We start from the raw sequence: 12,870 nt of genomic DNA, 5'->3' as shown, positions 1-12,870 counted from the left end.
ATCTGGGTAAACAGCTGTCTCCTTCCCTGCTCTCCCCCCGTCTCCCTCCTCCTCCCTCTTTCTTCCTCTCATCCAGACTCAGAATATTGGGAGAACCAAATCCTTCCAAAAGGCAAGCTTGGGTCATCCAGTTCTAAACAGATTTTCTCTAATTGCATTTTGCTTCCAAGCAAAATGCTATGGGTTTTCTTACAGTCAGAGGAAGCGAACAAGAGCTAGCTTTCACCCTCCCGCCTGCTCCACCTGGAGCCCTCATATCTTAGTGGCTCTGACTTCCAGATGCTTCCTGGGGCTTCCAGTGGATTCCAGGAGCTCTGACTTTCAGGTGCTCAATCGTGAATCTTGGGGTCCACTTGGACACCTCTCTTTCTCACCGCCCCCCCATATCCACTCCATCAGCAAATCCAGTCGTTTCTACTCTCAGAATGCTATCACTTCTCACTCCCTCCTCTGCTCCCCTCCTTCACTCCCCCCGCTACACACACACCTGGCCTCCACCACCTCTGCCTGGATTATGCTGTTGTCTCTCAGCTGCTCTGTTTGCTTTCGATATTGCCAACTGATTAACTGGCAGCTAGTTCGGAGGATATTCCATCCTCGAGTAAGCCAATTAGATTTACAGAGGAAAAAAGTTCAATTACCTTAGATCGTCAGAAAACCTCGAAAGTTTAGCTGGAGAGTACAGGCAACAGACTCTCTCTGGATTGTGCCTGCCAGTGCCCGTGGGTCACCATCTTCACCGTGGCCAGGCCAGTCTGCACCACCGCTGTCATGATAATTTCTCAGCACACATCACCTTTGCAATCATAGCGCCTCACAAAACGCACGGAGCACGGTGAACTCCGAGTGAATGTTGGTGGAGTCCTTTCAATCAGAGAACAAACACTAGTGGTCCACGAGGTGAACTTGGCCCCCGTATTATTTGACCCCTCACATTTTCCTTTTGACGGCTTTATTTATCCTTGACACATAATTAGCTGCATGTATTTCGAGTGTGCAATTTGAGAAGTTTTGACACACGCCTTGCAGGGGGCCACCACCTCAATCAAGGTAGTAAACACATGAAAGGTTTCCCTGTGCCCCTTTGTCACCCCTCCCTCCCTCATTCCCGACACAACCACTAATCTGCTGTCACTATAGATTAGTTCACATTTTCTAGAATTAGCTATAAAAGGAGATGTACCTTACACACTTTTTTTTTTTCACTTGGCATCTTTCATTCAGCATAACGGAGATTCTTAGTTTGTCCCTTCTGGCTGCTGAGCAGTGTGTGTGGCGTGGACACTCTACTGTGTGGATTTACCCCCGTGTGCCTGGGGTCCTTTGACCTTAATTTGTTTAGCCGTTCGCCTGCCGATGGACACGAGGGTTGCTTCTTGTTTGGGGCTGCTGTGAACATTTGTGTACATAAATTCAGTTTTGCAGAATCTCTAGAAAAGTTGGTAGCTCTAGCCACTCTGAGCCTACATTTCCATGGGGGAACAAGGGCCACCTCCGTCACGGCCCACTTCACTCATCTGCATTCCTTGCCTGTGTCCACCAGGTTTGTGCATCGGCACGGTCTGCTCTGCACATCTGAGAGCAGATGGACAATAGCGGCCAGGCCTGGAAAGGGTTTAGCAGAACACAGGGGCTCTGAATTTGAACCTTGAAAGGCCTTGCTCTTATGCTGAAGTTTCTTTAGCGTTGTGACTTCCAAGTGGTCATTAGCACCAGAAGCACCCCTCCACGGGAGGCAGTGCCAGGGCGAGAAGGGGCGATGTCTGAGGGGTGAGGGCCCGCAGCCGGCCAGCGATCAGAGGGCCCCAGAGCCTGCCGCCATTCCCTCTGTTTGTCCAGGGAGGTCTGGAACCCATTGCGGAGTGGGAAATGCTTTTGTGCTTTGCAAGCAACCGGATCCCTTCCAGCACCATTGCCGCAGCCAAGCTACTGACTGGCTCGTTTCTGAAGCTGGTTCAGCCCAGGGGAAGTGGAGCCTCCTCCTCGCCTCCCGCCCCTGCGACCCCATGGTCAGTCTGGTGAGGAGGGGCAGGGGCCAGGCGTCAAACACCACTGCATCTTGGTGAGAAAGTTCTCTTTTCAAGTTTTCTCCATCAGTCCTCCTGAGAATGGCCAGGGTCAAGACTGATATGATCCAATTTGTCTGTAGCTTCTCTTTCATTTTCAATCTCCCTTTCTAACGGCAAGGCGTCGCGCCCCAGGCAGGCTCTGAACCTTTGAAAGACAGCAGAATCTAGTGAGAATAAACTTTTTTTTTTTTCCATTTTCTGTGTTGTTATGGTACCCTCTATTAATGGGAAGCTTTCCGCTTCCATATAAACATTCCATCTCAAATACATTTGTCCAAGGCCGAAAAGGCATACAGATGGTATGTGGGTTTGGCAAGTTAACTCTCAGGAAAAGCCTTGGGGTCGCCTGTGGTAGGTCTCTTAGCCTGATTCTCACCCGAGCACCAAGAGGAATCAGAGGCTCTCCAGTGTCACATAGGCTCAGGTCTCATCATTGCACCTGAGGACACCCAGCATGAGGGGGTGTGGGAGAACTCAGATGGCCGGGGCAGGGAGTGCCTCACCAGTATCTGTCCACGGCAACACTGTGCCAGATGGGAGAGGAGCTGCTGGAATCAAGGGAACAGAACCAAGGTCCAGAGCCGGGAAGGCAGTCAACAGATGCAGGAAGTTGGAGGGGCCAGACAGGGCAGGGGGATGAGCAAGGGTCAGCACGGCAAGCGTGGGGGTGGGGGGTAGTACAAATGAGGCTGTATCGAGCTCATTTTGTGAATGCCACCGAAACTCGAGGAAGTTTACCTCCCCCTTCCCACTATGCTCCACAGTTGGTATTAGCCAGTCATATGGTGGGAGCCCTGGGCGGGGCAGTCACTGGGATTGGTTACCGGTAAGACAAGAAGAATATAAGATGCAGCCTGGCCAAGGCAGAGGGTTGCCTGGGCACCTCCTGGGTACGGGTATGTCCCAGAAGTCTCTGAATTTCTTTCAAGTTGTGACTTGTCCGCCTTTGGGTCCTTGGCTGCTTGCCTGCTTGGGACCTGCCACCCAGTCTTGCCTATTCTCCTGGCTCCCACATCTGTTTGCCTCATCCTGGTCCAGATCTCCCTTGTAACTCAACATTCTCCAGTCCCCACACGTGGGCCCCACAGTGCAGTGCAGAGGCCTGGGTTCAATTCTGGCTCTAGCACTTTCTGGCTACATGACCATGGTCAGGTTGCCCCACCTCTCTGTGCCTCAGTTTCCCTGTCTTCAAATGGAAGTAATAATAATTGGCAAATATTTGTCAGAATAAGAACAGCAGCCCCAGTCACCTCATAAGTGCTCCATGAATATTAGCTATAAGTTGGCAAGAAGCTTGTGACCCGCTGAAGGGGCGGGAAAAGCAAAGTGACTGAAAGAACGTGGTTTCTGGAATCCAAAAATCAGGGCTGAATTTTGGTACAGCTGAAGGATCTTATGACAGTAACTAACTCCTCTGAATCTGTTTCTTAATCTATAAGAAAAGAATATTCCTACCAGCTATGAGGATTGAATGAGAGGTAAAGCTTTACACTGGACTCACCCAGACGCCTGGCTCCCATCTGCAAGGATTCTGATGTAATTGGTTAGGGTGTGGTCTGGGCATCCAGCCTTTTAAACTTTCCTCAGCCAAGAAGTTCAAAGTTCAGACCAGTGGTTCCCAAGGTGTGGTCCTTGGACCAGCAGCAGCATCACCTAGGAACTTGTTAGAAATACAGTCTCAGCTCCCTCCCAGACCTTCTGAATCAGAAACTTGGGCCCAGCCCTCTGAGTTTTACCCAAGCCTCCAGGTGTGTCTCCCAGGCGCAGGCATGTGACAGATGCTTGTGAATTCCCTCCCTCCCTCCCTAAAGCAGGTATTTACTTAGCATGTCTTGTGTACTAGACTCCGAGTCAGGTGCTGCGGATGCAACACGAATGGGACAAGATCCCTGCCCTCAGGGGGCTTACGTTCTAGTGAGGGAAACTGGTTTAAAGAAATAAGTAAATGCACAATTAAAAGTCATGGCATGTTAAGGAGACTCCTGAAGGCCCAATAGTGGATTACTATGAATTTTTTTAGACTGTTATACGTTTCTTCTCCATCTAGCATGGAGCCCCCACTCGTTTCCACCCCACTCCAGGACTTTCAGAACCCCTGACCCCAGCTGGCCTCTCAGCAGCTGAGGTTTGTATTGACCCGGCAGTGTCTGAGGGCAGCTGGCCATCTCTGGACAGAAACAGCTGTAAGCAGGGCTTACCCAACATCTGTCCTCCAGAGGAGTCGTTCTCACCCGCAGTGAATTTATTCCCCGCTGGCATTTGCCAATGTCTGAGACATTTTGGATGTCACAGCTCAGTGGGGATGAGGTGGGGGGCAGTGTGCTTCTAATAGATAGTGGGTAGATACCAGGGATGCTGCTGCTAGACTCTACAAGGCACAGGAAAGCCCCTCAGACAGAGTAGTTGTCAACAGTGCCAAGTTTGGGACACCCTCATCTGGAGGCTTCGCATCCTGGATTTCAGGCGAGGTCCTTCTAGAGAACTCCCGCCTTGTTCTCCTTGCTCCTGGGCTTGGCTGCACTTGAAAATCTTCCACCATTTGACCAGAAAAAGGATTCCAAGATGCCTTCTCCCTTCCTGAGCTGGGGAAGCTGCGCTGAGCCAGGCATCTCCTTGGAAATCCCTTGGCTTCATGCAGTTTGGAAAACAATAAATCTGCAAGGCCGCACAAAGCACCCAGAAGCCTGAAGCCGACTGGAACTGCTAAGTCCATTTTTCCCTTCACATCAAAAACCATTTCCTGGCCTTACCGGCTTTCTCTGCTGTCACAAGACAAGACGCAGGCAGATAGTTTTACATGGCAAACAACCCTGCCAAACACATCCCCCCTTTCAAAGCCTTTTTGGGGAGGATTTCTATCCCAGCCAGGAATGTCAGCGCACTTTTCCGCTGAGCCGAGCTTGGTTTCATCCAAGGCGGACCTGTCAATTGCCTTTCACACTCCAGACTTGGCCAGAGACCGTTTCCAGTGCAGACCTCACCCTTTCCCACACCAGGGGTGAGGGTTTGTCCTCAGCTGGTCCCCCACAGGGCTGAGGGTGGATGGTCACAGTCTGGTTTGCCATCCCGCTGCATGAAGAAGAGAAAAATTCACTATAACTGCAAAAAACATAGTAGCCTTACTCTGTGCAGCTGGAGTTCCAAGTGCTTTGCTTATGTTAACTCCTCTTTCCCTCCTACAACCCTGTATAAAAGGGATCACCATTAGCCCCATTTTACAGACGAGGAAACCGAGGACAAATGGTTTGCCAAAAGCATACCCTCCCCTGCCCCAACTAGTCAATGGCAAGCAAGGATTTTCTCTAGAGTTTATCCCACCAGCACAGCCTAAAAATGATAATAATAATAGGTAACACCTAGATCGGTGGTTCTCGAATGGGGCAAGTTTGCACCCCAGGGGACATCTGACAGTGTCTAGAGATGTTATTACTGGCATTGAGTAGGTAGAGGTCAAGGATGCTGCTAAACGTCCTACAGGCACAGGACAGCCCCACAACAGAGAATTATCTGGCCCAAAATGTCATCAGTGCTAAGATTGAGAAGCCCTGGTCTCCTGGCATAAAGATTTGATTTAAGAAAAGAGGAAAAAAAGTAGTAAATAGGAAGATAGGGGTATACGTGGATGGCAGATGAATGGACAGAAAGTGCTGAGGTTGAGAAACCCAGGTCTGTGTGTGCTGGCCACAGTGCTAAACACGGTTCCGAAATCGATGCTCGCAGTCACCCTGTGAGAGAAATGCTGTCATGTACCTCCGTTACAGACGGGAAAACTGAGGCTCCAAGAGGCATCTGCTACCAGGGCCACTGTGCTCTGCAGTGTGCAGCTGGCATTTGGATACAGGCTAGCGGCTCCCAAGCCTTTCATCTGAGAGGCTCCTCCTGGTTGAGGGGCTGAAGTCCCAGAAACCTGACCTTGGTGCACTTCATCGGTTACTGGTGCTCCCCATTTTGCCTGTCGCATACTCCTGTGGCCTTGTACCATCTGCATCTCTCCTCCTGCCTTGGTGTGAGCCCTCCTGCCTCTCAGACGACACTGGTCTCCTCTCCACCTCTGTCCCCTCTGTCCATCCTCCAGACGGCAACCAGAGAAGTCCACCTCAGACTGCAAACCCGGCCTGGTCCTTCCCTGCCTTAACGCTTTCATGTGCCCGTGATCACCACTTCAAATCTGTTAAAATGCAGCTTTCATTGGTAGGTCTGGAGTGGGGCCTGAGAGAGTCTGCGTTTCTAACAAGCTCTCAGAGTCCAGCAATGCTGGTCCACAGGCCACACTTCTAATGAGTAGGAAGGTACAGCCTTGTTTGAGATGGGCTGCCTAAAGGGATTAGGACACCAGGGGTCTCAAACTACCAGCCCAAAGGTCGAATCTGCCCCCCACCACACACCTGTTTTTATAAAGTTTTATTGGAATACAGACACACCCCCATGTATTATGTATTGTCTGTGCATTACAATGGCCAAGTTGAGTAGTTGTGAGACATATGGCTCATAAAGCCAAAATACCTACCACCCAGACCTTTACAGAAAAATTTGCTGCGTAGCACATCTTCAAGATGCTTTGGAAGGCTTTGTATTGGGACTCCAGCCATGTGAAGGGGGTTGACTTGAAGACTTAAACACACATGCACACACGCACGCACGCACGCACGCACACACACAGAGCCATACCTGCAGCTAAAGGGCCTTGGGCGGATCTCGGAGGACAGGACTCTGGGCATGCGTGGGAGACCAGTGATGGACTGGGTCAGGCATAGATCAGGTTACCCTGTCCAGGCGCACTTCTGGCACCCTAGCCACAGAGGAATCACAGGCCTCGAGCCCCCATTTGCTGGATGAGGAAATTCGGGCCCCCCGCCCCCGCACAGCCTAGGGCTCTGAGCGGGGCTGCGAGTTCAACAGCTGGTTTGTGTTACCGCTTGGATAGGGACCCTGGTCTCCTGACTTCCTGCCCCTGAGCTTCTACCTCTTAAGGCACCCTGCGTGGAGCCCCTGGGGCTGGGAACCGGCCAGGAGAGGGATTGGTTAACAAAAAGAACTTTGGTTACTGGGGGAGGGGCTCACCATGAAAAGGACATCCTCCCTTGCACAGGCGACCCCTGCCTTGACCCCTTACTCCCAAATAAATGGGTTGATGGAGGTTCTGTAGGAGGGTCTTTGACTGGAGGTCTGAGGGAATTTCAGTTGCCTGCAAAGACAAATCCCATCAAATGAATCTGAGTTTCCTATTGTCTTACATTAAAAACAAAGAAAAGACCAATGATCCCAAAGGAAAAACCTCCTAACAGATTTGACAGTGTGGGATGAGAGTTGGCATAGGATGCAGGGCAGTCCCATGGCATACGCCAGGCGCTGGTCTAAGCAGTTTACACACATTATCTCTGTTAATCCTCAGAGCAACCCTGTGGGCAAGTTATTATTATTACGCTGGTTTTACAGACAAGAGAACACGTGCCCCACACAGTGCCTGGCTCGGCAGAAGGGGCTACGGAGTGAGGGGCCCAGTAGACGCTGAGTTACATGACTGCATGAGGCACAGAGAGGTTAAGTGACCCTGTTCAAGGTCGCAAAGGGAGGAAGAACAGGAGCTGGAATTTAAACCTGCTCCGTGTGACTACAAAGGGGCTCAGTGAGCTGAAGTGACCTGCCCCTCCATACCACTGCCCCCACCCCCACTCCCCCACCCCCTCCCCCCTACGTGGCATGTGGGAGGCTTAGCACTCGCCCTCCCCAGTCTCGCGGCCTTGACTGGCAGGCAGCCTGCAGCGTGCTGAGCACAGAGTTAAGGGGGCGGGGGGCGGGGGGGACAAGTGAGGTGAGCCCTCCACTCCCACCACCTCCTTCCTGCCTGAGTTCCAGCTCCGCCAGGCTGCAGAGACTCCTCCCATGGGGTGACCCCTTGGGCCAATCCCCCGGCGGCCCCGCCCAGTCGTGGGTGAGCCAGCCTGAGCCCTGCCCCTGGATTCTCTTTACCCCTAGTTCTTCGGCTGTGTGTGAACAAAAAGGTTAACATCTCTGGGGACTGAGGAGATGGGTGGCTTCTGGGGCTCCGCAGCTGGATCAGGACTCAGGGACTGGGGCGCAGGAGAGGAGGGAGAGAGGAAGGAAGGATGGAAGTATCACGACCTGGCCAAGGGAAGGTGGGGAAAGGGGCATATGACTTTCTTGTGGCACTTCCCAGGGTGTGTTTGTGTGCACGCGTGCGCGCGCACACACACACACGCACACGCGCGCACGCCCGCGCTTCGTGAAGAGCTGGACGCAGCACCGTTGATCTGCATGTGACTCCCAGCTGCGTTCCTGCAGCAGAGGGATTTGTGCACCCACGGCGGTCTCCAGGATCTTATCCCAGGCACACTCATCACCTGTCTCCACTGTGTGGAGTGGGAATGATGACGAGCCACATTTTACTGTGTTGCTGGAAAGGCTCAGGGAGCTTAGGACACTTGCCTAAGGTCACCCAGCTTGGATATGCTGGCTCTGGGATGTGGATAGACCCAGGCAGTCTCGTGCCAACACCTGTACTCTTGTCTTAACCAGACACCCACGGTGTGTGTCCCTCCGTCCAGGGAGTAAGTATTCACTGAGCACCTACTGACTGGTCAATTAAAAATGATGGTCCCCTGTGGCCCTGGGTGAAGATTTCCTATAGGATATACCCGGGAGTGGGTGTGCTGGGACATGTGGGTCACCTGCTTAGACTCGGGCCTCTTCTCCCAGGGAGCATCGTGGAATTTGAAGTCCAGGGTCCAGGCTGACCTGGAGCTCAGAGCTCAATGGGCCGGGATGGTACTTGGAGGCTGTGCTGGCATCAAGCAAACTCTTAGCTTCCTCCTGAGCATGAAGATCAAGGCTGCTCTGTCTCTAATCATTGACCCTGTTCAGCTCACAGTCTCTGCCTCCCAGCCCTTGGGAGCTGCATTCCGCAAACTGCTGGAGGCCGAGTCTCAGGACCCAGGGCTTCTGGAGGTGCCCAGGCTGGCAAGGCGTGGGTGGGCAGCAGAGGCTGCCCCCAGGACGGAGTGAGTGTATGTGTATATGTGTGTGTTTCTCCCTTCTGATGAGGAGGACCCAGGCTGTGAGTGACAGAGGCTGGGCAAGAGGTTACGGGGACTTTTTTTTGGCAGTGTACACACCTGTACCTGGGTAGATTTACCTTGGATGTGAGTCATCCATTGGTTCTAGAGCAGCCATTTCTGGGAAACCCCTACGGTTCTGGAAAATCCACAGGCAGGCTTGCTTAAGAAATGCCAGTGGGGCACAGAGGGTGGCAACATGGAGAAATATGCAACAGTTGGTTCCAGCTCCCCTCCTCCCGCCACAGCCATACCCACCCCCTCCCCCAGGTAGGGATGTCAGATGGTAAAGTGAGGGGCTATTTTCCACACCAGGCAATGTGGTGCCAAGAAGCAGTTTTGTCTATAGAAGCCTTGATTTTCTGTACTAAGCCAGGTGGTGCTTTCTGAGCTTTGCATATCTGCAGCACACCCCCTCCCACCACCACCAAAAGTCAGGTTTCTAAGAGAGGTGTCCCCCACTAGTATGTTTATATGTCAGCTCACATGCTGGGCACAGACATGTTTATGGGATAATGTTTAACCATCGTGTGGTCAGCATCGCTCTGGTTCTGCGTGGCTCATTGATGACCGGGTGAGGGGGCCAGCCTTCCTCCTTGGTGGGCTTTGAAGGAGGCAGAGCAGCACCCCTCCCATCACATGTAAACCCCAGTAGGAAATGGGCATCCTTTCGTCCTCTTGAAGTAGTGAAATGCCCTGTTTCTAGGCTTTTCTCTTAAGCTAATAGGAAAGCCAGGACTTTTATTCTTTGGAAAAGAACCGTCTTTTAAGCAATTTCTTGGTGCCCATAGAATATGAGCCCAGCCCAGCTAAAGTAGTCATCTTAGTACCTGTTGTGATTTGTGAATGTTTTATAGCTCAAGAAATTTCATGTCACGCAGTAGTTGAGACATACACTAAAAAATGCTTTGTTGTCGATCTGAACTTCACACTTAACTGGGCATCCTGTGTTTTACCTGGCAATCTTCACTCTGCACCAAGCGCTGTTCCTGGATGAGGATTCAGAGTGGACGAAACGAAGCCCCTGACTTGGAGCTTACATGCTAGTGAGGGAGGGAGACAGGCACACAGCTGAAGGAAGGATGCTGGGGGCACCGTGGCAGGTGCCACTTCCAGGCTCGTCAGCAACAGAGCACATGTAACCTCACCATTGGGCCCTGCCAAGTCTGGGATGGGTGTTGGCAGGGCCCACCCATGATGAGCCTTCTCGTGGCAGAGGGGCATGAACACTAGAACTGCTCACAGATCTGGGGCCACTGGCGATGGTGGGAGGAGAAGGGTGTTTCAGCCATAGCGTTTAGTGTCCGTTTGGTGCTCTCAGTTCTGGGTGTGCCTCAAGTTGGCTAAGTGCAAGGTTAGGTTGCTTCTGGGAATGGTCTGTGCTGGCTTGCCTGTTCTTTATTTGTCCTCTCATTCTTTTATTTTTTATTGTGGAAAATTTCAAACACATAGAAGTAGAGAGACTCATATAAAAGACCCCTCACGTACCGACATGAATATCAACAATTTGCTAGTCTTCCCTTGTGATTGACTTTTTCCTGATTTTTTAATTTTCTATTGAGGTATCAGCCTTACAATAAAGTGTCAAAAAAGCTTGATGAATTTCGATGATGATTTTTTTTTTGGCCTACATTTACACCTGTGAAACCTCCACCTGGATCCAGATATAGGATGTTCCAAGTCCCCAGCTGGCTCCCTCCTGTCCCCTGGGATCTGTACTTTTGTCGATCATAGGGCACAATGGCAGCATTATATTGGGGGAGATATTTCTATAGATTAATAGAAAACGTTGAGTCTCTCCTCTCTCCCCCTGTCGTTTTTCCTTTCTCGTTCCTTCCTCCCCCCTCCCCCTTCTTTCTAGTTTATTTACTGAGCTAGTTATTAGGAAGGTAAACTCTGGCTTATAAAAAGATATACAACCTAAATTAATTCAGATTAAAGTAGATTTAGAAGTTAGCTATCGTTTCAGATTATCCGTGTGAATCTTAAAGGCCTCCCTCCCTTTGCCTCTTTCCCACTGAACACTGATGGGCTAATTCCAGTGGATACTGGAGACTGAAAACAAAACCAGCCTTGACATCTGCCCCGCCTCCGTGTTCAGTGTCCCGGTGACGAGAGGCACTGAAGCCCCTCTCCCGAGCTTGTCTTAGGAAGAGCGAGGTCCCTGCCCCATGGATGTTCAGGGTTGGGGAAGGGGGCATTTTAACACCTGACTTGACCAAAGGCTGAGCTAGCTGCCCCTATGCTCCCTCCGTGACACCTGGCACGTTCCCCACAGACTCTGCAGGAGATCTTCCAGACGGAGAACACCATCTTGCTGCTGGAAAGGTCCATCATGGCCAAGGAGTGCCCGCTGAAGGTGGCGCAGACGAGGCTGGAGTGCCGGACTCGGCGCCCTAACGTGGAGCTGTGCAGGGACATCCCTCAGTTCAAGTGAGTGGTGGAAGCTGGTATGGGGTAGGGAGGGGCGGGTCTCATGAGCTCCTAGGCAACCTGGGACCCTTCACCAATCAAGACATCTAGTTTCACAACTCAGCATGGCAGTGGGCAGGGCCTGGAGATACGGGGGTCCATCACAGGGGAGGCCCACCCCTCTGCACTGCAGCCTTCTCACGTACCTCAACCAGGGTGGTTTTGTAGCTCTGTTGTGCTCTGGGGACGCCCCGGCTTTCCCCTGAAAGCTAAGGGGCGGGGGACTCTCCCAGGACAGACATGGCCTTCAACCTGTGGTTGCTTCACCATCTCGGCCGGCTCTGTGAAAAAGGTGCCCAGCCCACACCTCACTCATACTCTGTCTCCATCTTTGTAAAGTGCTCACCTGTGAACCACTGGAATAGCATAATCCCACCTGTCCCCTTTAGCTAAGGAAGAGCTGCTTCCCTTGACAAAGGGCCTCCTCATGGGGGACTGGGCAAGAAGCCCATGTGGGCCCAGAAACGGGGTTTGTGAGTGTGGGGTGGGAGCTGGGAGTGGGACGATGGCCAGGCAAAGAAGGGACATCAACATGCGGGATTATATTCCCGTGACGTCTGTGACGTGCTGTGTGACTTGAGCTGGCCACTTGGCTGTTCTGTTCCCTCCATGCTAGGGGTACCGTATTAGTTCCTGTTTGCTACGTAACAAATTCCCCACAACTCAGTGGCTTATCCTCCTCCTGAGCCTAGATGTGGAGCATTGGGGAGAAGAAAGCTGAAGTAAAGAGAGGGAGGAAAAACATTCTGAGAGAAAATGCTAGGTGGTTCCATGTGATGAGGTTCACACAGCCCCAGTTACTGCCTGAAGTAATCACCTAGGAAACAAAAGCTGGCTGTATGTGTTTTGGGGGTAGGCAAGGAGAGCAACCCCTGGCTTTGAACTTGAAGGCCTGGCTACCTGCTCCTCAGCCTGACGCCGGTCTGGAAGGTCATCACCCCTGGAAGTGGGTGCGGTGTGGCCAGGGTCCCACCTCGCTGGGCCGGAAGGGTCCAGATCCTGGTAAAGGGTTGGGGGAGGCTCTCCTGCTCCTTTCTTTACCCGGTTTATGCTTCTCAGCCGCCCCGGGGGAGAGGACTCTGATAACCCGTTTGTCTACCCCAGGGCTTTAGGAGAGTGAGTAGATGTCGTTCTGGAAGACCCTCTCTGGACAAACTCCCTGCCTCCTTGTCCACCAGCCGTGCCACCTAGAGGGGCAGGCATAGCGCATGGGTGGGCATGTGTGTGTGTGCTTGTGTGTCCTTCTGTGTATGTGT

At 52.0% G+C, this 12,870-nt stretch overlaps 1 protein-coding gene across 2 annotated transcripts in view; it reads left to right on the top strand.

Moving 5' to 3' along the window:
- Positions 1–12,870, top strand: part of TEKT5 (tektin 5) — a 46,799-nt gene that overhangs the window by 31,032 nt on the left and 2,897 nt on the right. For both annotated transcript variants that reach the window (XM_039885321.1, XM_039885322.1), the window contains one exon: positions 11,421–11,575. In XM_039885321.1, the coding sequence (XP_039741255.1) occupies positions 11,421–11,575 (155 nt within the window). The remainder of the gene's footprint in view (positions 1–11,420; positions 11,576–12,870) is intronic.

Source organism: Pteropus medius, unplaced genomic scaffold (assembly GCF_902729225.1).
Source record: "Pteropus medius unplaced genomic scaffold, Ma_sr-lr_union100, whole genome shotgun sequence".
NCBI classification, from domain to species: domain Eukaryota; kingdom Metazoa; phylum Chordata; class Mammalia; order Chiroptera; family Pteropodidae; genus Pteropus; species Pteropus medius.
Note: the sequence above shows the minus strand (reverse complement) of the source record. Positions and strands in the feature narration are given on the sequence as shown.